Source organism: Taudactylus pleione, unplaced genomic scaffold (genome assembly GCF_031769625.1).
Source record: "Taudactylus pleione unplaced genomic scaffold, aTauple2 ptg000609l, whole genome shotgun sequence".
In the NCBI taxonomy this organism is placed as follows: Eukaryota; Metazoa; Chordata; class Amphibia; order Anura; family Myobatrachidae; genus Taudactylus; species Taudactylus pleione.
In genome coordinates, this window is record NW_028285011.1 from 8,307,172 (window position 1) to 8,330,322 (window position 23,151).

The window sequence follows — 23,151 nt, forward strand, 5'->3', positions numbered from 1 at the left end:
AACAAAACTGAAGGCCTGTGGCTAGGGGTGGGGTATATATGGAGGAGGACCAGAGGCATCCTGGGAGCTGAAAGCTTTAACTGTTTGGTGCCTGGATCTCTCCAACCACATTTTCCCCATGGTATCCCTGTGGACCCTATGGACCTCGAAGAAAAGGAGTTATCAAGGTTAGTCTACCATGACACTAATTTTTGCACAAATGGGTGTACTTGCATTATACTTACCTACTTTATTCATCTCCACTTTGGGAGAACCCTGGAGAGAAGATGCAACTTGCTATTTTGGGGGGGGCGGGATCGGACTCTGATGTCATTAGGCCCTGCCCGGTTGCGGCAACATGGCACGATTCGCCAGTCCATTGAGAGGGAGCTGGGCTAAACTATGCGTTTTTGCGTTATTTTAGCTTTGCCCCTCCATGCGGAAGGGCAATTTCTATTTTTATCTCCCCCATTTTGCCCACTTCCCTACAAAGTGGGTGGGATGACGGAGATCCGACCACACTTCTGGTGGTGTAGGGGGCTACCTGAAAAACAGCGAGCCTCCCGCAACTTCCGGGAGAGTAGGCCAGTATGATTTGCATAAAAGTAACTATGTGATGTCACAAAATAGCATTTGAGTTGTGCACTATTCTATCTGAGCTTCAGAGTGTCGGCTCATATTCTTTATGCAGAATATGCTTCATATAGACTATGTATTTGCTCTGTATCTTGATTGGTAAACATATGTAATTATTTTGTCTCTTGCAGCAACAGTACCAGAGTGCCTTATTTTGGGCAGATAAGGTTGCTTCATTGTCGCACGGTAAGTGCTTTTGTTATTACTAATTTCATTTATATTGGTGGATTTCTGCTTGTTAAAAGCATACAAGGAATGTCTATCTATCTATCATCATACATAACAACCATTAGCACAGAGGTTCCCAAACGTGGTCCTCAAGGCTCCCCAACAGTTCAGGTTTTAGAGATAACCATGGCTGAGCACAGGTGATTAAATCAATTTGACTGAGGTACTAATTAAGTTACCTGTGCTCAACCATGGATATCTTTAAAACCTGAACTGTTGGGGAGCCTTGGGGACCGCGTTTGGGAATCTCTGCATTAGCATATAACATTGTGCATAAATGACCCTCCAGTGCTGAACAACAAACTTTAACCAACTCAGTGTTCAACAATACATTAAAACTACCGTGTTTTATATAGAGTTGGGACTGCTCTATCATGCTGGCAGCACAAGAGTGTGATTAGAATCCCCCTCCCCTTCTTATACCTGAGCACTATGATCGTCAATCTGTGTAATGTATTAAATCCAGCCTGTGCCCAATAAATTATCCTCAACAAACATTATTTTTATCCTGTAGCCCACAGGCCAGTATTTTAATCTCATTCTGTTGAATGTATATAAGTATAGAATAAAGTCTAACGGCCCCTACACACCAGATGATATCGTGAACGATTTGGCCGATTCCGACGTATTGGAACGACATATCGTCCAGTATGTACACTTGATCACGATGCGCTCTCCCTCCGGTCGTTGATCGTACTGTATCTTCAGATCTTTCCTACATGCAGGAAGATCTGTCAATCTCGTTAACAATTCGTGGCATATTGTGCACTGTGTATGCACTACTGAACAACGAACGATATGTTGTTCGGACCCGAGCGATGTGTATGTCACTTGACAGGCATTTCCCTAATGACACAGATGCATGCACAGATCAGTATGATCCATGCATGCATCTGTGTTAAAAAAAACATGCTTGTCAAGCTAAAAAAAAAAGAAAAAAAGATGTGGTGCTAACCCACCCTAAAAGCACAACCAGCCCCAGACTTTTCAGAGGCATCCTGGTTGTGAAAATACTGTGGACAAAAGACATAGGGGTCCCTTGCATTTAGCACAACCAGCACTGGGCTCAGTGACCTGGTCCTGATTTTGGAAATACAGGGGACAAAATGAGTAGGGGTCCCTTGTATTTTTCATAACCAGCACCGGACTCTTTCTAGCTGGGGTGTATTGCCACAGCCAGAGGAACCCTTTCACCATGTCCCCCCAGCCAAAGCATTACGCCTGACCACTAGTCAGTCTCGGCCGGGGATCCCTGGGAAGGTGGGGTCCCCCCCAATAAAGGGGTCCCCCTCTCCAGAACACCCCAGGCTTGGGCTGATGGCCCATGGCTATCTCCGGCACCCTTGGGCAGTTGGTGCTGGGTTGATAGTGTAAAGTGTAGTGTTGAAATAGATGTAAAAACATTGTCTTTAACAGTAGAACTACTGGTCCCAGCAAGCCTCCCCCACATGCTGGTACTTGGAGAACCACAAGTACCAGCATGTGAGGCATTATGGGCGTGCTGGTACCTCTAGTTCACCTGCAAAAGTAATGTTAAAATAAACACAAGACACACACCGTGAAAATAAACTTTTATTACACACATACTCACCTTCAATCCCTGGACAGGTCCTCTTCTCCATGTAGGCATCTACCATCTTCTTCAAAAATAACAAACTAAAAGTCCCGACCCACGAACTTAGTACCATTTTCTAAGGACGGTACTTTCTGTATGACCACTCAGCTGCAGCATTTCTCTATAGAAATCCCGGTGCTGAGGAGTGAGCCCTCCGCCTCTCACAGCCAATGAACGGTTCCCACCATTGACTTCAATGGTGAGAACCGCTAGGTTACTAAAGGTGCCCGCACCCCCCTTGTGACGCCACTGGGTAGTCTGCAATTAAAATGTCATGGTTTAAAGGGAAAATCTCACAACACTGGGCCTGATTCAGAGCCGCTCGTTCGCTCCGAGCGATGTTCGCACATCTGCGCATGCATATGGGTCGTAATGCGCATGCGCCAACCAGTCATTGCGGTCGGAAATCGAGTGCTCGCAAAATAGCGAGTGCCTGCTAATTTGAGTGACAGGATGAAGCGTTTGTGGGTGGTAACAGGGGAAGGTGCTTGAAAACGGGGAGTGGTGATCCGAACGCAGGTGTGCCAAACGGTCAAAACGGGCGTTTTAAGGGTGTGCATAGTTAACAAAACAGCGTCATCGACCACGTCACTTGGTTGTCTCTTAGCCTGAACTGTTCGCATGATTGCGGTAGGATAAACCTACCACAAGCACTGCGAGCAGTTCAGATGCCTTTCGATGTACTCGATTAATCAAATAAATAGCGGAGATGACGTAGGATGCGAACGGCCAGGGGGCGTCTCTACAAAATAGCGAGCGCATGTTTCATTCGCTCGCTCAGACATAGAGGCGTCAACAGACCGCAAAGAGCGAGCGCTCAATTTAAATAGCCGGCCCCTTTTTCTGAACGAGCGAGCGCAAATAGGGTCCGGCTCTGAATCAGGCCCACTGTTCGGTGTACTTCCAAATCCCAGGTTCCTCTTTCCTGTTTATATATGAAATTTTGGAAACAGCCTTTGGTATTTGATAGTCATGCTTTGTAAATACAAAGAGACCACACAGAAATGAAATCAGTTTTTCCATTGGTTGCTTCAGCTCCCCCTACCTTTTACACATTTAGATATAATGCAAAGTTGTGCATATTTGTACAGTATAGCAGCAATTGAAGCATTGCTGATTATATAGTTCTGGGTCTTAAACATTTGTCCTTAGAAGATAAAAAAGTCCACGTGTGCGTATACTATGAATTTGCTCAACTTCAGTCCCAGGAGTAAAGCTGGGTACACACTTTACAATTATCTGTCAGATCATCTGAGAATTTTATAATCTGATAGAGGATCTCAGATAAATTGGTCTCATCACATGAACGCATCATCTAGGATGCTCATAAGATGCAATAAATTTGGTCACCGTATCATAAACATTTTTCAGTGTGTACGCGCTGACAATGATATCTGTGCAGCTTGGGCAAGGACATGATCATTCTATCCAATCAACCGGACAAATAAATAGCAAGATTGGAAGAAACAATTGTAAAACGTGTTCGCTTGAATATTAGAGGATTTTCTCGCAAGGACAAATTGTGAGTTCAACACATTTTAAGTAAAAATTGTACAATGTCTACCCAGCTTAAGTCTGTGTGTCCCCAAAATGAAGACAGATATAAGACATCTGTTTATTCATATTTCTGAGGTTGTCCGAACTAGAGGAATAAAATGACCAAGTGTGTCTGTGAGATGTATCCATCAAAGGGCAGGTGAGAGTCCTAGCTCAAACAGGGTTTGATGCTGTATAATGGTGTCCAGCAGCATGTTTTGTTTCAGCCTGGGCCTACCTGCCATTAGGAACCTATAGCCACAGTTCATTTAGCCGTGGGTACCGTTAATGCAGGTTAGTCATCCACAGCCACGACTTTTTGCTATCCAATTAGTTAATGTGGTCTCAATGGGAGTCAATACATGTTTGCAGCCCCTGAGTGGATGAAAAGTAGGAAAAAAATGTTATTTTAAGGTACAAAGGCCCTCATTCAGAGGCTGTCGGAGGATGCAAGCGGTCGCTCAGAAACTGGGCGGCCGCTTGCATCCTGACCGCCCGCCTCTGTTTCGGTCGTTAGGCTGTGGGTTTACACCCACAGCTCTAACGACCGCTAGGGTGATGGTCGCAATGGTCATAGACCATCGTGACCATCGGGGCTTACGACGAGACCCTAGGGTAGGGTCTCACTTGTCGTAAGCCCCGGAGAGCTTCTGGCTCTGTCAGAGCCGGAAGCTCTCCACTGACATCACTAGTGATGTCAGTGGGGCCTCCCCCAAACGGCAGGCGTTCCCGTGGGAACGCCTCCGTTTGGGCTGCCATCCCCCCGGCCCGCCTTCCAAATGGGGCGAGCTGTCAATCAACATCGACAGCTCGCCCCCTTTGGAAAGAGACCCGCTACGACCGGCGCTGTCGGTCGTAGCGGGTCTCACGCATGCGCACGAAGGAGCCGGCTCCCTCGTGCGCATGCGCACTGGACAAACATCGAGGCGGTCGTAGACCGTACGGCCGCCTCTGAATGAAGCCCAAAATGTCAAGACTCAGTGCAGAACCTCTGGCACACCCCTCCCAATGAAAAATTATGCAGTTACAGACCTTTTAAATAGTATCATTTGGCCAGGTGACTTTCTGAAAAAAGCTCAAATTGGGTTATGTGGGACGTGTATTTTGGGGCGTTGTTTAGATGGAAATTCGTATTCTTCTTTTCTCCATAGAGGAAAAAAGCTTTAGACAGTGGATATAGGCTGGAGTAATAGTTCGGACACCAAACAATTCATCTTTTTCTCCCAGCAACTCCTTCTCCCCTATACCCCGCCACCAGCCCCAGGCAGACCAGTTTTAATTTGGTGCCTGCAGGAGTTCGCACTGTTTAAACTGGGGGCTGCTTTATGCAGTCTCATATTTTTTTTTATTTAATTTTCCTTTTGAGTGGGCAGTGCTAGGCGTCCGAAAGGTGGCCCTCGTTGCCGCTTCACCAACCCCCTGCACCGGCAGCCTCAGTGTTGGCGAGTAGGTCTGTGTCTTCGACCGGGCCCTCAGCAGCACACGGGAGCTGCAGCTAGAAATCGCTAGGGGACAGGTAAGAGTGGCTCCCTGCTTGCAGGGAACCAGTCATTGTAGTGACTTTCACCGGCGGTTCTGACAGCCAGGGTCTAGGTCGTCTGGTACCTACGCTAGACTACCAGGTCAACAGGCAATGGGGCACTTCATAATAGGTGTCCATTGCCCTGGGGGTCCATATAAGAAAGGGGAGGTAGGCTCGCCCTGTTAGCTCCTTTTCTGCTACTTGAGGCTTTATGCCACAGGTGTTTCCTCCTCTTCTCCCCTCCTTCACAGAGACACTGAGCGGCCATTTTCCACAGTGCATGCTGTAGCCAGTCTCCAGAAAGTAGCACGGGCTCCTTGTCTCCATGTATACCTCCTCAGCAGCCAGGTTATACAGAAAGCAGAAAGCTCCTTCCTGCCGAGTGAGGTTTGGATTGTTGAGCACTTACTGCCCATTTTTACATGCATTGAATGTTTCTGTTTGACTGTATTCTATTCAGTCTGACCTTTTTTCTGTGCAGATAGCTTGGAGTGCTAATTGCTGCAGGGTTTAGTAATACCCCCTTTTGTAATGCCCCACTAATTGTGGTGAGGTCACATTCATTGCACTACCCCTTATTGCACACTATAGTTTACTTAGATTGTGTGTGGGGATTACCCTGGATTGCTGTACAATGTCTTCCGAGGGCAAGGCACCCAGGGATCTGGGTGCTCCTGTGTTGTGTAACCACTGTACTTTCTCCTTAGGCTGCGTACCATGATAGGCTCTGTGTCCGGTGTTTTGCCGCTTCTCTGAAAGAGGTTCAGTTCCTACCAGAAACCGGCTTGGGCTACCTCTCTCACAGGTAATGTTTCAGTTGGTTAATAGACTGGCAACCCCGGGACTGCTCCTCCTGCTAGTATCCCTACAGGGGGCCAGCTGCCCCCAGTTGTACCATCACAGTTAAGGCAAGGTTTAGCGCAAACTGTCATTAGTGGAGCACAGCAGAGCCGGCGGCCTCTTATCTCGGAGAGGCAGCAATAGACACTGGTGTCCAAACCTCCAAGGTGTCATCATCTTCGGTGTCTGCTAGATGAGCCCTCTGGCTTCGTTACTGGTGCGCTGACTCAGACTTTAAGAAGGCCCTGGAGACAGTTCTGTATTCAGGGGACATTCTCTTTGGTTCCGATTTGGACAAGATCGTGGCCACAGTGGCGGCGTCAAAGGTGGTTTTCTTCCCTTCTGCTGCAGGCCCTAGTTCGCAAACATCTAATATTCGCTCCTTTTGTCGGCAGGGAAAAGCAAAGGGCCAGCCTTCCTCGAGGTTCCATGGTTACTCATTCAAGGGTTCCAAGCCCAGAGCTAAATAACCCGTGTCTACCTGACACCCTGCTACCAAGCCTACTGACAAGCCTGCCATTTGATGGGGCGGGCCTTCATCTGGGGGATCTCAGTGTGGGAGGCCAACTTCTGCTGTTCCCTGAGACCTGGATGGCGACCACGTCGGGCGCCTGGGCGTGAGGTGGTGTTTGTCTGGGCTACAGATTAAACTTTCAGGAGCTGCCTCCAAATCATTTTTTTTCCATAGGTTTTCTGCTAGATCCAGGCAAAGCATGAGCACTGTGGGAGTCTGTTCAATCCCTGCTGGCCTCCAAAGTAATTGTTTCAGTTCCCTTGTCTCAGAAAGACTAGGGCTTTTATGACAACCTCTTCTTGGTTCAGTCCGATCCTCAGCCTGATAACCCTCAACAAGTTCTTGTGAGTCCCCAGATTCTGTATGGAGTCTTTTTGTTCCATCATTCTGGCGCTGGAGCCGTGGGATTTCATCGCCTGCTTGGACATCCAGGATTCCTATTTGCATGTTCCTATATGGCTCAGTCACCAGAGCTTCCTCAAATTTGCGGTCCGGGAGTAACATTTCCAATTTCGAGCATTGCCATTTGGACATTCCAAGGCTCCTCATGTTTTCACAAAAAAGTCTTGGCAACTCATTTGCGACACAGAGGTATCAGAATTCTACCTTTTCTAAACGATCTTCTGATCCTCGTCCGGTCATCAGAGGTCCTCAGGGAACACATCCGTCTCACGATAGATCTCCTCCAGTGCCGCGGATGGATTATCAATTGGAAGAAAACCTCCCTGACTTAGTCGCAGGAGATGTACCATTTGGAGGCTTTGCTGGATTCCAAGGTTCAACTGGTCTTCCTCCTGCTAGAAAAGCTACGGAACCTACAGGCCAGGATTTGCAAGTACTTAAGTTCACTGAGTGTCAATACACTTTCGCATGCAGATCCTGGGCTCTCTTGTCTCCACCATGGTAGAGTATGCCCAGTTTCACTACCGGCCTTTTCAGATGGAGGTTCTTTCCTGGTGGAACAGGTCCCATTGCCAGCTCAAATCACAAACTGTCAACTTCTCTTGGGAGGTCTGACTCTCCTTCTTGTGGTGGCTCCGGGCATCTCACTTCGACAAGGGCCTCTCTTTTTTTGGTTTCAGGACTGAGCCCTCCTCACCAGCAATACAAGTCTTCTCGAGTGGGGCCAGTAACCTGTCACAGACCTTTCAGGGTTGGTGGATGGCTTCAGAGAGCCGGCTACCAATCAACATTCTGGAACTCCAAGCAGTCTTCAAAGCTCTCTGCCTAGCTCTGCTGCTCCTTCAGCATTATCCTGTCCAGGCACAATCCGACAATGCGACTGCCGCCGCCTACATAAACCATCAAGGCGGCACCATGAAGCATGTGAGCCACATTCTCATCTGTGCCGAGTGTAAAATTTCAATTCTGTTGACTGTCTTCATCTCGGGAGTCCAGAATTGGGAAGCGGTCTTCCACAGCCGCTATGAAGTTCACTCAGGAGAGTGTGCGCTTCATCCGTACAACTTTCAGCTCCTAGTTATTTGCTGGCACTTGCCGAACATCGGCTTGATGGCGTCTCAGCATAACCACAAGCTACCGAGGTACTGCTCACACACCAAGGATCCAGAAGCCCATTTGGATTCCTTAGTGGTTCGGTGGACCTTCCATCTCATGTACATCTTCCCTCCGATAGTGCTGATTCCATGGGTCCTCAGCAAGTTGAAGTTGGAAGGAGGCACCGTAATCCTAGTAGCTCTGAATTAGCCTCGCCAGGCTTGGTACGCAGATCTCCTAGGCCTCTCTATTGACACTCCCCTGCGTCTTCCTCTGCACATGGATCTTCTGTCTTAGGGCCCATGCTTCCTTCCAGATCTGGCTCGCCTAGGTTTGATGGTGTAGCTCCTGAGACATCCATCCTGAGAGCTAAGGGGTGCTCCAGATTGGTCAGTCGTACCATGCTGAATGCCCAAAAAACCTCCTTCTGCAAGGATTAATCACTGAGTTTGGCAATCTTATTTTGCCTGATGTTCAGCCATTGGGTTTAACCCCAGATCACGTCTCCTTTCTGCAGGCGGGTCTGGATTTGGGTCTTCATCTCTCTTCTTTAAAGGTGCAGGTTTAGGTCCTTTCTGTCTTCTACCAGAAGTAGATTGCTCTGATGCCTGATGTATGGACTTTCCTGCTGGGTGTCCTCCACGTTCAGCCCCCGATTGTGGCTATATGGAACTTGTCTTTGGTGCTTCGGATACTTCAATAGTCACCCTTTGAGCCCTTGGACTCTGTGGACATTCAGTAGCTTACGTGGAAAATGGTCTTCTTACTTGGAATAGCAGTAGCCTGGCGGTTGTCAGACTTGAGCACGTTGTTTTGTCACTCCCCATTTTTAAGCTTTCACTCGAATCAGGCTGTTCTTCGGTCATGATTAGACTACCTTCCTAAGGTAGTTTCTTGGTTATGCATCAACCAGGAACCATGGTCCTTGCCTTTCAAACACCTGATTCTTTGCCAGAGGAGGCCTCTTTTAGATGTTGTGAGGGCCCTCCAGATATACATGACAGGACCAGGGTTCTCCATAAGACGCAGTCCCTTTTTGTCCTCTATGACTTCCACAAACGGTTGGCTAACCAGTTACGAAGCAGACTTTGGCCAGATGGCTCCGTTTGACCATCCACCACTCTGTGGCGGACCTTCCTATCCCAGCCGTGGTGCCAGCTCATTCCACCAGGTTGGTGTGTACTTCTTAGGCAGCTCCACGTGGTCCTCTGCCAATATGTTTCTCAAATTCTATTCATTTGACACCCTCGTTTCCACTGACTCGGCTTTCGAACCAAAGGTTCTCAGTGCAGCTCAGCAGCGTACCCTCCCTCAGGGGGGATAGCTTTGGGGCGTCCCACTGTCTAAAGCCTGCGTCCCCTATGGAGAGAAGAAAATAGCTTTATGTTCTTACCTTGATAATTCCTTTTCTTCTAAATCCATAGGGGACACAGGGTGCCCATCCTGACACACCTGGCTTGCTGGGTTTTTGCTCTGCTTCCAGCTCCCCTGTCAGTCTCTTCTGGGTGTGTGGACCTGTGTGTGTGTCGGTCTTCCTTCTCCTTTTTCTCGCTCCTGCCTTGGGCTTGCTAACCTAACTGGCATGCCTGGGGCTGAGGGTGCGATATAGCGGAGAAGGAGCCTGGGCTGCTGGGAGAAAAAGATTAACTGTTTGGAGCCCGGACTCCTACTCCAGCCTATACTGTCAAAAGCCTGTGTCCTCTAAGGATTTAACCAGGTAAGAACATAAATCTCCTTTTTCATTTTGCAGATTGTAGTGTTTTTTTTCCCAAAATTTTAGAAAGTTGCTTAAAAAGAATTAAAACTGAAATTTTTCTGTACGTCAACATTTTCTAGGCTTTAAATTGGTGAAAAACACTTTTTTTGCTATAATTTTTCCATTGTTAATTACAAAGGTAAAAATCCATCGTAGGCTACTCCCCTTATTTTATATACAAATATTTTTATGTCAACTATATGGGGAAGGCTCCCAGCCTGTTTTATCGCTACTATTTTCTTTGCCACTGTCTTTTTCATATGTTATATATGGCACTCAATTATATTCAGTTATTACAGTTTTCCTTTTGATTCTATTTTCTATATTTTTGTGTTGGCATTCCAATAAAAGCCATTAGATGCGGCAGTAGAGCCATCCATTCGTTCCGAGCTGACTTTTTATTTCACATGTGGGCACCATTCCAGAGCATGGGACTAAAACTGTAGTCTTGGGGAGCAGCAGAAGAACCTAGCACTGCTCTGGGCATATATGTACATATTTTGGTCACCATATGCACTATCAGTATTGGCACTTAACCCTATAGATGGTCTATAGCAATGAAACCCTAACAGTGCATGTTTTCCAGATCTCCTACATGGTACACATGTGTATTCATTACTGGCTGAAACATGTTAAAAGATCCATAGGTGGTGCTAATTATTTCATTTGTGATACTGAGGAGAACATGCAACACTAGTAAAATTGTATTATATACTATTTCTTTTGTTGTCATGGTGTGGATTGTGGGTTTCCAGGCAACCAGAACCCTCACTCTGTGTTTGCCTATGGTTATCCAATGGAGGCAAAACGTATAGTAGGCAAGCATGGATTAGGGATGGCCATCGATGGTGTTACCATCAATGGCGATATAGCAAGTGGCCATCGATGGTTAACATCCATTCAATGGATTACCATCGTTGGTTTCACCAACCGATGGTCATCCCTGTTCTTTGACTGACTGGTCCGTGGGCCAATCGGAACATGGGTCCGGGGCTTTTGTGGGTACCAGGAGCGGAGCTATGTTTAGTGTCCGGACACCTTGTAAAAAACAATAAAAAAACTATTCAGTTATGCTGTGCCATCGATGGAGGAAAACCATCTGGTTCTCCCCCATTGATGGTAAAAGCATTAAAAATAATCGACCATAAACCATCAATGATTATAAATAATCGATGTTCGATGGCCATCCCTAGTATGGATTAAAGTAAGTGTTTATGCAGGTTAAACAGTATATTCAAAGTATTTCTAACTAGTAAAGCTTATATGAAGATCCACACTGCCTCTATAGATAGTAGCAACAGAGTCCCTAGGAATAGAACAAAAAGAGATTACGAAGGCATCCGTCTGAGAGCTGGATGAGGTTCCCTAATAAACTGTTACTGGTACATTGTGTACATTGTTGTGTGTTATGAGACCAGTTAAGAACACTATAAACCCTTTACTACACTTATGACCTGGCATTTGTTAGCAACATTTTTATTGTACTATTACCTTAGAGAATTTCAGTGATATATGCATGTAATCATTTAAATTCAAGTTAAAATTTTTGATAGAAACATAAATGACTATTGGTAGTTATATTGATATTTTTTTGCTTTGAGTAATTATGACTTGCAATCTTGGTTATTCATTGAATTCTGGGTAATATGTATCACAGTGAGGGATGTATTATGAGTGCAAAAGCAGGCAAGGAATTTAACCATACAACTTGCTTATTGTATTATTTCTAATTTATTCTTTTAAACCTGGATTTCACCTTGCTATCCTCACCTTCTGAGCATGGTAGTTATATAAAGTATGTTTGCCTGTACTACATTAAATTAGGGTCTCAACACCAAATGTTCACTGTCTAAAGGCCCCCATACACTATCCGACGGATTGCCGGATCCTGCGATGGGTTCGGAAACGCAAATCCGTTGGTGGGAAATGCCGACCGGTGGCATCGATGTTCCGTGATACGTCTGAGGATCTGTAAAATTTATACATGTTCAATTTCACCTGTTTGCAAATCACGATCATATTTTGATTGTAATTGGCAAATCGGTGAAATCCAACATGTTGGATTTCACTGATCCTACAACCCGGCATCTATGGATCGCAGAACGCCGCAATCCGTCCCTGGTTTATGGGGGCCATAAGTAATAGTTTTCCTGTTTGGTGATTTGAGTACCACATAATTTGTTCTATATCATTTACATTGCAAATTCATTACTGTCAGAGTAGGCTTTGTTGCATTTTTTTCTGAACAACAATATTGACTATGTCAAAGTCAGGAGTTACAGAAAAAATAAAACAACCTACAAGATGTTATTTTTCTTTCAGTGCAGCATTTCTCTGATATGGCAATTCCTCATGATCATGCTTGCCATCACTCCCTGATTGTCAGGGAGACTCCCTGAAATAGTAGCAATCTCTCTGATTCCCTGAAGAGTCTGACAATCTCCTGCACCTTACCCCTATTATGAAGCTGTTAAATAAAAACAGATATATACATTCAAATGGGACCATTAGTATAACCTGCATTGGTTATAAGGCACAATGATCCCTATGGTTACATGTATTTTCTGAAATGTATCAGTATATTTTCATCAACAAATAGATCTTACTAATTGCTTTGGGGCTCATTTACATTTTTATGTAAATCTTATTTATGACACGCCTCTCAGATGTAGCAGTACACGCCCACTTTACCGCCGCGCTCATAGGTGCTGCTTTCACAATCTCCCTGAAATGATTTTTCCAAAGTAGCCAAGTATGCTGATAATGGCTCCACTAGCCCGGTGCAGTGATTGTATTGCTTGCTAGATATTGGGGGCTCATATTGGCAGTACTGTTGTCAATACCCCTCCCCTTTGAACTTAATCATGCAAACCTTGGTGTATTGTTAAAGAGTGCCTTTGTAGCAGAGGCTGCTGGACCACAGGAGACTCCAGGTAGAAGTTAGGGATTGTTTTTATTAAAGTTGGAATGCTTCCTTTAGAAACAATTATGTATTTTATAGAGCACATTACTACCATGAAATAGGAGCTACTTGCGGTCATCAGATTCCTCATTAATTTCTGGTAACTGTCATCTATACTGTGCTATGCATCAGCTTACATACTGTGTTAAGATGGCTGGATATAAAGGTCAATTGTTTGTTTTGTTTGCAGAGGAGCCCCAAGATATTTATTGGCTGGCACAATGTCTGTATCTGACTGCTCAGTACCATAGGGCATCACATGCGCTAAGGTCACGGAAACTGGATAAAGTAAGTTTTTATTCATTGTGCTGATCTGAGTTCTGGAATATAATTCCTTCCGTGCCAATTTTAGATTTGCTGGGAACCTGTGCATAGATTATTATTACTTATGCTGGGCATACACGGCCAGATAAAATGTCTGTCAGACCGACAGACATTTTATCTGGCCAGCTGCCAGCCGCAGAGGTCGCCGGCATACACTCTGAGATTTCTCTCACAGTGTATCAGCCCGACATCCACGCTCCGCCCCCGGGGGAGGAGACCTTTTCCTGTTCCTTCCGTAGGAAGGAACACAGGAAATATCTGTCTGTCTATCTGTCTGTCTCTGCCCGATGCGACCGACAGTTTACTGGGTAAATATCACATCGGACGGGCATGCTGGACAATCCGGAATGTCCGACCGAGCAATATTTAACCCTTGGTCTCCCGCACACATGCTACAATTATCTGGGCGATCCGCCGATATCAGGCGGATCGCCCCGATAATTGTAGCGTGTATGGCCAGCATTACTTGTACTGCTGTAATTAGCAAACACAATGTCCCAATATTCCCTCACATGCCCACAAATGTCCCCAGTTCTGTGGTGCTACAATTATAGTAATTGTCCAAAGCAGATACTGTAATTAGGGCTGCTGAAATATTGACGGACAATTTTTGCTTTGTTTGCAGATAAACCACAGTATGTTATTTGCTGGAGCTAGTTCCTTCCATGCACACAATAACATGAGATAATACAGCCTACAGCAGTGCGGATGACCTCATATACTTCATTGTTTTCCAGTAAATAAAAGCTGCAGAAATTCCTTAGGACATCAAGTACTCCATTGTTTGCAGTACCTAGAACTGATGGTCCTTCAAACAGTACTAAGAAACTGTTTGGAGCATCACTTATAATAATTGGTCTAACAATCAAATAGCTAATTGCTGCTTGGTGCCCAAGACCAATATAGTATAAACTCCCCTCTTCACAATTTAGTTAGTGCAAACAGTCATCAAGAGTGATAGGTCCATTGTTTTTTTTTCTTTATGACTTTTGTTTTCCTTTATCCTTTTTCATCTCAGGTGTTTGAGGCATGTCGTTACCTTGCAGCCCGATGTCATGTAAGTAACATCACTAAGCTCTCGCTAATGCAGGTGTAATGTGTCATCAGTCTGTTCATGGTTGCAAACAAGGCAGGTTTTTTTATGTTTTTGTAGCAATTTATGGAAAATAATTGGGGACAGTATGTAAAATAAATCTCTAGACTATTATTGGCCAATTATTTTTACTAATCTGGTGCAACATCTTAAACATTTAACCTTCACAAAATGTGCTCTTTTGTTTTTCTATTAAGTATGCTGCAAAAGAGTACCAACAGGCTCTAGATATCCTGGACATGGAGGAACCAATCAGTAAGAAGTTGTTTGAAAAAAGTATTAAGGATGAGAAGATCTTAAGGGATGGTTCTGGAGAATGGCAAATATCTCAGTCCTCGGTAAGGTCATGCTGTTAGGGAGTTTGTTGTTTTTTATTTTACAATGGAACATAGGCTTGTGATATTTGGTTTCTTTTACATTTGTTCTATTATAGGCTTGACGCATCCTGTGGATGTAGGTAGACTATGGCCTGTATGTTATTTTGTATACAGTATAAGATTATCAATACATAACTACATTTATTATTATTATTATTATACTTTATTTATATGGCGCCACAAGGGTTCCGCAGCGCCTTACATAGTACATAAACATAGTACATAAACAGTTGAGCAGAACAAGAAAACAGTGTCATACAGTTTAAGACACTACAAGACAAGTACATGGTATATAAACACTGCTGCAACAGAAGCAGGATGGCAAAAGTCACGGGTTAGGTGCTTTTGTGTATAGAGCAGATAATATAAGTAAAGAAAGGATAAGCACAAGAGGATAGAGGGCCCTGCTCGTGAGAGCTTACATTCTAAAGGGGATGGGCAAATAGACAGGGGTGACACAGATGGGGTAGACAGTGAGCATGGGACAGAGGGTTAGGATGACAGATGGCTGGATTCCTATTTTAATAATAATAATAATAATAATAATACATTTAGCAAATTTAATCTGGTAAATTTATGAAGTTTTTCTGTAAACCAGAGCTGTTTAGAAAAGATCAAGACACATTAAAGACCACTGTGCATCTTAGCCATTCTTTTGGGCTTATACAGCAAACCTTTGTATTTATTAGAAGAATACATATTGGCTATATACAATAAAAATCACATTATCCTAAAAGTAGAGAGTCAGAATCCAAGTGGCCTTTAATCCAGTGCACATTTGTTAAAACAAACAAAAAATAATTAAACACAATTAATTTGAACAACTAACAGTGTATGGAAATGGCACCTGGCACAATTAGCATAAGCAACCACTGTGTTAAACCAGGTTGTGCCCACCGCAACCCTATATATATATATATAATATATATATTAGGGGTATGCACCAACCCCCGTGTTTTGGTTCTGTATCTCCTTCATGTTTTGGATCTGGATTTGGTCTTAGCAAAACTGCCCATGCGTGTTTTGTTTTTGGATCTATATTTTAAATAAAAACCATAGAAACACAGTATTATTAACCTCAATAACATTTAATTCGTCTTCGGGGTCCATAGGGTTCACAGAAGTTACCTTAGACTATGTGGTTAGAGTGATCCAGGCACCAAACAGTTACAAGATTTCAGCTCCCAGAATGCACTGGGTCCTCCTCCATATATACCCTGCCCCTGTCTACAGGCATTTTGTTTTTTGTTTGGTGCGCAAGAGTGCACCTTACTGAACAGATGGACTGCTTCGGCAGTCCCAAACAAGTTTTATTTTTTTGTATGATTAAGCAACACTAGGTGTCCGGATGAACGCCCGTGCTGCTGCTCCGTCTACCCCCGCCGGCGCCGCAACACCAGTGAGGGAACTGGTGATTTTGGCCGGTGTCAGTAGCGTGTACAGGTCCAGCTGAGCCCAGAACTGCAGCTGGAAACATTGGGCATGCAGGTAATGTGGCTCCCCGCCGCTGCTGACGGCGAGGATCCGCGTGGCGGTCCGTGCCCCCGGCGGTGGAGACCTGTCTGGGGACGCTGTAGTAAGGAGCCAGGTGAACTGCCTCCCCCACTAGACCACCGGGACATGAGGGATCCTGACAGCCGGGGGTGATAACGGCGGCGGCCATGATATGTCAGCGTGCTTGGTGGATCTATACAGCAGAGGAGAGGTACGATTTCCCCGGCTGCCCTTCCCCTGACACAGATGCTGGTACAGAGGCAAGGTTTCCCGTGTCTGGGTTGCCCCGCCCAGCCACCCTGTATATGAGATTGCCAGAGACCACTCTCAGGTGCTCTCGGTGGTTGCAATCTCAGGAGGTTTGGTCAGTCTCCCTGTATACCTCTCCTTAGGTGGCCAGGTTATACAGAGCTCCATATCCTACTTAGCCTTGTGTGCTGTTCGTAGTTGACTAAGAGCTTATTGTGTGTGTGTGTCGGTGTGTGTGTGTGTATAGATATAGATAGATATAATGTTACATATTATTTGCATTGCATGTGACTTTCTTGTGATTTCTGCTGTGTTATGCTGCCATTTTATTCCTGAATGACTGTCTGTTATAGCTATCACTGCTGCTTCTCCTCATGAGCCCTCTGCTACAGGTTGTGGGTTATTGTAGGTGTGAAATATTGTGTATTACTTTGCATAACATTAGGGCTATTGTTATGTCTAAATAAACTGAAAAGCAGGTAGCTGAAGCCCCTGCGCTGGTGTCATACATGGCCTGTAAAGCGTGGTTATCCCCTCAGTATTTCACGCAGAATGGATTATGTGGTCACTGTTATAAGGAGTCACCACATCAGTCAAATATACCAGCTACTGGGCAGGATCCCCTGGGCTTCCTTTTCCCAGATCATGGCACAGGTTGTAGACCGGTTATCTGCTCCTAGTCCGGCCCCTTCTGAGGGATACCCTCAGCAGTCATTTCCAGTCAGTTTTGACCAGCTCACAATATTGATTTCATCTAGTTTAGGCCAATAGGTTGCATCCAGCTAGCTGGCTGACTAAGCTAAGCGACAGGAATGGGCGGCACTAACGTGGCAGTTCAACTTTCAACATGGCACAGAGTGGCACTGCAGTGGTAGACAGGATGGCACTTTAATAAACTATACAACCCCCTAGGTAGTTTAAAAAACAAGGATGTTTTCATTAATCAAAAACGAGGTCAAAGACTCGAGGGAATTGGACTACGTATATGGACTGAACACCAGGAAAGGACAGAAGGATTGATTAGTTTTTCAATTATTTTTTATTTAAATGTTTTGATTCTTCAGACAATTTATGAGGGAAGATCAATGTAGGATCAAGTTCTTCAGTTCCTAAAAGACATCTTTGATCTGGATGAGGTTTTTTAATTTTTATACATCTAATAGAAATGCGGTGGCCTTGCTTGTGGAGGTGCTGCTAGAACATACTGTAAACAGATGTTTATTTTGTACTCAGGGAGGTTGTTAGGGATAATGGGACCAAGACTTGCTGTTTACATCCGAGGAAAGCAGCCTGTAGTTCTCCGGCTGAACTAGAACTCTCAGCATCTGTGATGTTTGCTGGGCCTACTGGAAGTTATTTGTCAACAACCGGTGGTATGCTTCAGGTTACCTCAGCCTGCTTTACGCACTGTATGTACCATGTAAATATGTATGTACAGCGGGTAAATTAAGTATTGAACACATCAACATTTTTTTCAGTAAATATATTTGTAATGGGGCAATTGTAATGAAATTTTCACCAAATGTCAGTAACATCTAATGCAATCCACACATGCAAAGAAATCAGACCATAGGGGGTAAATTTACTAAAGTGAGAGTTTTTAGAAGTGAGTTTTAGAAGAGATGTTGCCCATAGCAACCAATCCGATTCTAGCTATTATCTTCTAGAAGGTGCTAGTTAAATGTTAAGTAGAATCTGATTGGTTATTATGGGCAACATCACTTCTAAAACTCACTTCTAAAAACTCTCACTTTAGTAAATTTACCCCTATGGGCGGAATTCAATTGTTTTCATCCCCTATCGCGCCCGACGGAGCTATTCTATTCTTGCTCCTGTCGGGCGCGATCAGCTGCCAAGCGCTACATTTCAGCTCGCAGCCCCTGGGGGATGAGAGCTGAAATGTGCGAAAAGTGACATGTTTGGGCACCCAAACATCACTTTTCCCGATCGCGCCCAGCACTTTGGTCGGGATTAGCTGCTTTACGCGGCTAAACCTGACCTCTATGGGCGCGATCAGTGCGAAGAACGGCAGCAATTGAATGGCGGCCCGCGATCTCCTGTCACTTTAGACGGGAGATCCGGACCGCGTAATCAATTGAATTCCGCCCTATATGTCCATGAATTAAGTTATGTGTAATAATGTGAAATGACACAGGGAAAAGTATTGAACACATGAAGAATGGGAAAGGCATGGAAAGCCAAGACACCAGCTGCAATCATTAATTAGACTCTCAGAGATATGGCAGCATGTACTTTTTAATGCTTTCTAATTAACATCCAAATCACAGGCTTGATCAGTAATACCTCTTTTATGCCAAAGTATGACCCGAGATTTGGAACATGTTTCCAACCCAAATTAGACCCAGGACAATCCCCTGTTTACACCGCGGCACCAACCCGGGCTATGCCTGGTTCGTCACTGTTCACACCGGAACGGGACTGCAGTGACCCAGATCTTTCGGCGATGCATTGGACGCTTGGAGACAATGTAATCTCCAAGTGCCACTGAAGCCGGTCAATCGGATAGCATGCAGCACGACCCGGGTCATCGTTACCCGGCTCGGGCCGTTTACACTGCAGGGTGACACGGGAACGACCCGTGGCTGACCCTGCAAGCTACTCAAGTTTGATCCCTGGGTCACTGGACCCGGGTGGATCCGAATACACTGACAAAAATCCAAGGTTGATGCACGTTCATGTGCAAAAACCTGGGATTTTCATGTTGGTGTAACTGCAATATTAGAAACAATGTGTGCAGTAACTAACATGTTACCTACTTGCAAACACTGATAACATTACAAGCCAGATGATCAAATATATCAGAAGCCTTATAATGTTCTTGGGTTTTATTTTATATCAATACCTTTTAGAGTATCCCCTTTCATCCAAAGCTAATAGCAGGAAACTCATGTTAACCAGTAAAAATACCCATTAATCACATTTATTTACATTGCTCAATGCCCATTACATGCCGTTCTTAAAGAAGTTTTATTTCAGGGGTTTGCCACACTTCTGTTACTAATGATTCTGATTTATTGTGAATTACCTGAGTATATTTGTGGAATTACATTGACATGGGGGCAGTCTATAGATAAAACCCATTATTACATAACTATAATTGTTGTGTTCATTTATATTGTCAGTGGGAGTCTCATGGGGTACCTGGATGCTTTCTTTGCAGATCAAAAGCTCCATTTGCCTTTTGCGTGGAAAGATCTATGATGCTCTGGATAACAGAACGCTGGCAACCTACAGCTACAAAGAGGCTTTGAAGTTTGATGTTTACTGCTTTGAAGCATTTGACCTATTAACAGCGCACCATATGCTAACAGCACAAGAAGGTTCGAAAATAGCATCTCTCTCATCACTACACCCGTACATACAAATCATTAGATACAAATATGATGAGAACATAATGTACACATATAGAACTTTTTTTTTTAAATCTCTTTATTTAGAATAGTTGACTTAAGATACAGTATATTAAAGAGCAAATGCAAAACATATACAGCATAGCGCAAACAGTACACTGATCCATAGAAATTATTTGTACAACACAGTAAATAGTCAACTGATTTTTATGTGTTTAATATTTGTAGCAGAATGATAAGAATCAACAATATGAATCAAATAAAATTAAGCAAAAGGATAATAAAGAAGAGGGGTAGTGGTAAAGACAACCTGCAGAGCACTGCGCAACCAAGTGAAGACCAGCTTCACTCTATACCGGGTAACCATCTGTTAAATGTAGAGTACCAAGAGTCCCAAGTTGCATGAAATTTTTACACATCGTCATTGAGAAGGGCAGTTATATATGTTCAACGATGGAGCTTTGAGTTGCTTCAAATTCACAGCAATTACAAGTTTTCTTGCATTATAAATGTGACCGCAAAATGTATTTTGAAACTACAAACGGAATCTGATTGGTTTACACAAAAGCATATGTAAGGGGTCCTTAGTAGGAGAAATGCCGATCACTTTAACACCAAAGATATGACTTTGCCCCAATATTTAGAGATCAAGGGGCAATCCCACCATATATGCTGAAAAGAACCAACATTTCCACATTGTATCCAACAGAGGTCCGATGAACCCCGGGAAAATATGATGCAACTTTTCGGCCACCATATACCAGCAGGAGTACACATTATAGGAATTTTTCTTTATATTAGTACTGATGGAGGATTTAGTCACCTATTGTCTGATGCCCACCCAGTCATCATTCTCAAGACATACCCCCAAGTCTCGGTCCCGAGCCAATTCAAATGATTCCTTGAGCTCAAGATTTGGGAGGGGGTGGGATAGCTGAGACTACAAAATTAAGATTGAGCCCTTACAACCTGGATTATATACACAATGACGTTCAAATGAAGTGAGTTGTCTCATTTTATGAGACTTAGGGGTGCATTTACTATGATCCATGTTGGTACCAATTTGATCCGTTTTTAAACACTGGTAGGAACGATCAAAATCGGGAGTTTTAAAAAAATAAATAAATCGGCTATTTACCTAGCTCTTGTGTTTGTCAGGATCGTGTTTTCCGATGGTGTATTTGATCGTTCCTGCCCGTGTTTAATCCCCGTGTTTACTACCCTTGTTTCCCTCCCGAACAAACAGCCTGCACATATCAGTGAGATATGTGAAGTCTGTTTGTGTGTTTTTATTGTGAACAAAGCGTTAATTTAAAAATAAAATTGACATAGGGTCCACCCCCCAAAAAGCATAACCAGCCCCGGGCACGTCAGCCAGTCTTGGTTCCTAAAAATACGGGGGAAAAAAAAGTATAGGGTGCCCCAATTTTTTAGGAACCATCACTGGGCTACTGAGCCAGTCCTGGTTTTAAAAATGGGGGGGAAAAATTGCTTAGGTTTCCCCCTTTTTATAAAACCAGCACCAGCACTCAATTCCAGCCGGGGCGTAATGCCACAGCCAGGGGACCCTTTCACCGGGTCAACCCGGCCAAAGCATTATCACCCCAAGCTGGTCATCCCAAGCCGGGGATCTCAGGGGAGGTGGGCACCCCCCCAAATAAAGGGGTCCCCCCTCTCCCGAGCACCCCAAGCTTAAGCTGAAGCCCGGGGCTCTCCCCAGAACCCCATGGCGGTGGGTACAGGGGTAATAGTGTTAAAAATAGATTAAAACTATTGTTTTTTTACAGTGGAACTACAGGTGCCAGTATGTCTGCCCTTTGGCATTTGTGGAACTACAAGTGCCAGCAGGCGGCCGGCACCCGTACTGCCACTGTAAAAAAAAAAAGAAAATAGTTAAAAAACCACAAGACACACACACTGTAGATTTTACAAATTTATTACACACATACCGCACTCACACATTCTTACCTACTGCTAGATGTTCGGTCCCCTTCTCCATGTAGAAATCCAAAGGGTTACCTGTAAATAAAAAAACAATACTCACCTCCTGGGGTGTAGTAAGTATTGGTTCAAATCCCGGCAGCAGAACCCGGCAGAGGTGAAGATCCTGATCGCTAATAAGGTAAGTATAACTAACCCTATTTACCCCCCTAACCCTCCCTTAGGGGTGCCTCACCCTAAATTCCCCCACAAGTGCCTAAACCTAACCTCTCCCCGGTGGTGCATAACCCTAATCCCCCCTTCCCCTAGCCTAAACCTAATCCTCCCGGGGGGGGGGGGTGCCTAACCCTAAATCCTGAGAATTTCAGAAGTGTAGCGTGTTCTGTCATTCCGCGTAGTATAGGTATATGTGATAACACACATGCCTATGCTTTTCCGAGCTGGATTGCCTACTCTTTCCCCACCAGCAGCAATTATTTTTATTTCACTATCTTATGTATAAAGTGTTCCCCACACTTCTTAGATTATAAACTCATTTGGGCTGTGTCATCTTTACCTTATGTTTCTTGGCATCTACATAAGAATTGTGTACGGTCTGTCCTGTTTCCTCAATGGGCAAGCCCCAATGGCTCCCACTGCGACGGAGACTGAACAGTCTGCCAGTATTGGTGTAAGTATGGGAGCTGCACGGGGCAGAGCAGGACTAAGTGACGGGAGAGGGGAGGAAGATTGGAGCAGCTGCGGTCAGACCAGAAGAGAGGGTATGGACACAGTGGAAGGCAAGATGGGGCATAGTGGAGGTGCGGAGACTGAAGTGATCCAGCATATGTCGGGTCCAATAAACTATGTGTATATAATTTGTGTCATTGTCCTTTTAATATGCAGCGCTGCATAATGTTTCAGCTCTTTATAAATAAAACATGAAAATATTAATATTGCAAACAAAAATAATTTTATACAGTTAAATGTTGCACACAATACTCCTGTGATTGTTACACAGCTTCTCACAAAGAGGAGCCCTGGTACATGAATAGATCTAAAACCACAGCACTCCACGTTACTCTGAGTGTTCTCTTTCCACAGAGAAAGAACTTCTTGATTCTCTACCTCTTAGTAAGAAATCTACGGAAGACCAAGAGCTTCTTCGTTTCCTCTTTGAAAACAAGTTAAAAAAGGTGAAGAAAGGCGTGACTATATTGTAAACATTTATCATACAT

General features: G+C 44.3%; 1 protein-coding gene across 1 annotated transcript in view; it reads left to right on the forward strand.

Annotated features, from left to right (window-relative positions):
• Positions 1 to 23,151, forward strand: part of CDC16 (cell division cycle 16) — an 82,019-nt gene that overhangs the window by 15,524 nt on the left and 43,344 nt on the right. The window contains exons 2-7 of the mRNA XM_088454144.1: positions 747 to 801; positions 13,276 to 13,373; positions 14,428 to 14,466; positions 14,700 to 14,840; positions 19,804 to 19,963; positions 23,018 to 23,109. Of these exons, the coding sequence (XP_088310270.1) occupies positions 747 to 801; positions 13,276 to 13,373; positions 14,428 to 14,466; positions 14,700 to 14,840; positions 19,804 to 19,963; positions 23,018 to 23,109 (585 nt within the window). The remainder of the gene's footprint in view (positions 1 to 746; positions 802 to 13,275; positions 13,374 to 14,427; positions 14,467 to 14,699; positions 14,841 to 19,803; positions 19,964 to 23,017; positions 23,110 to 23,151) is intronic.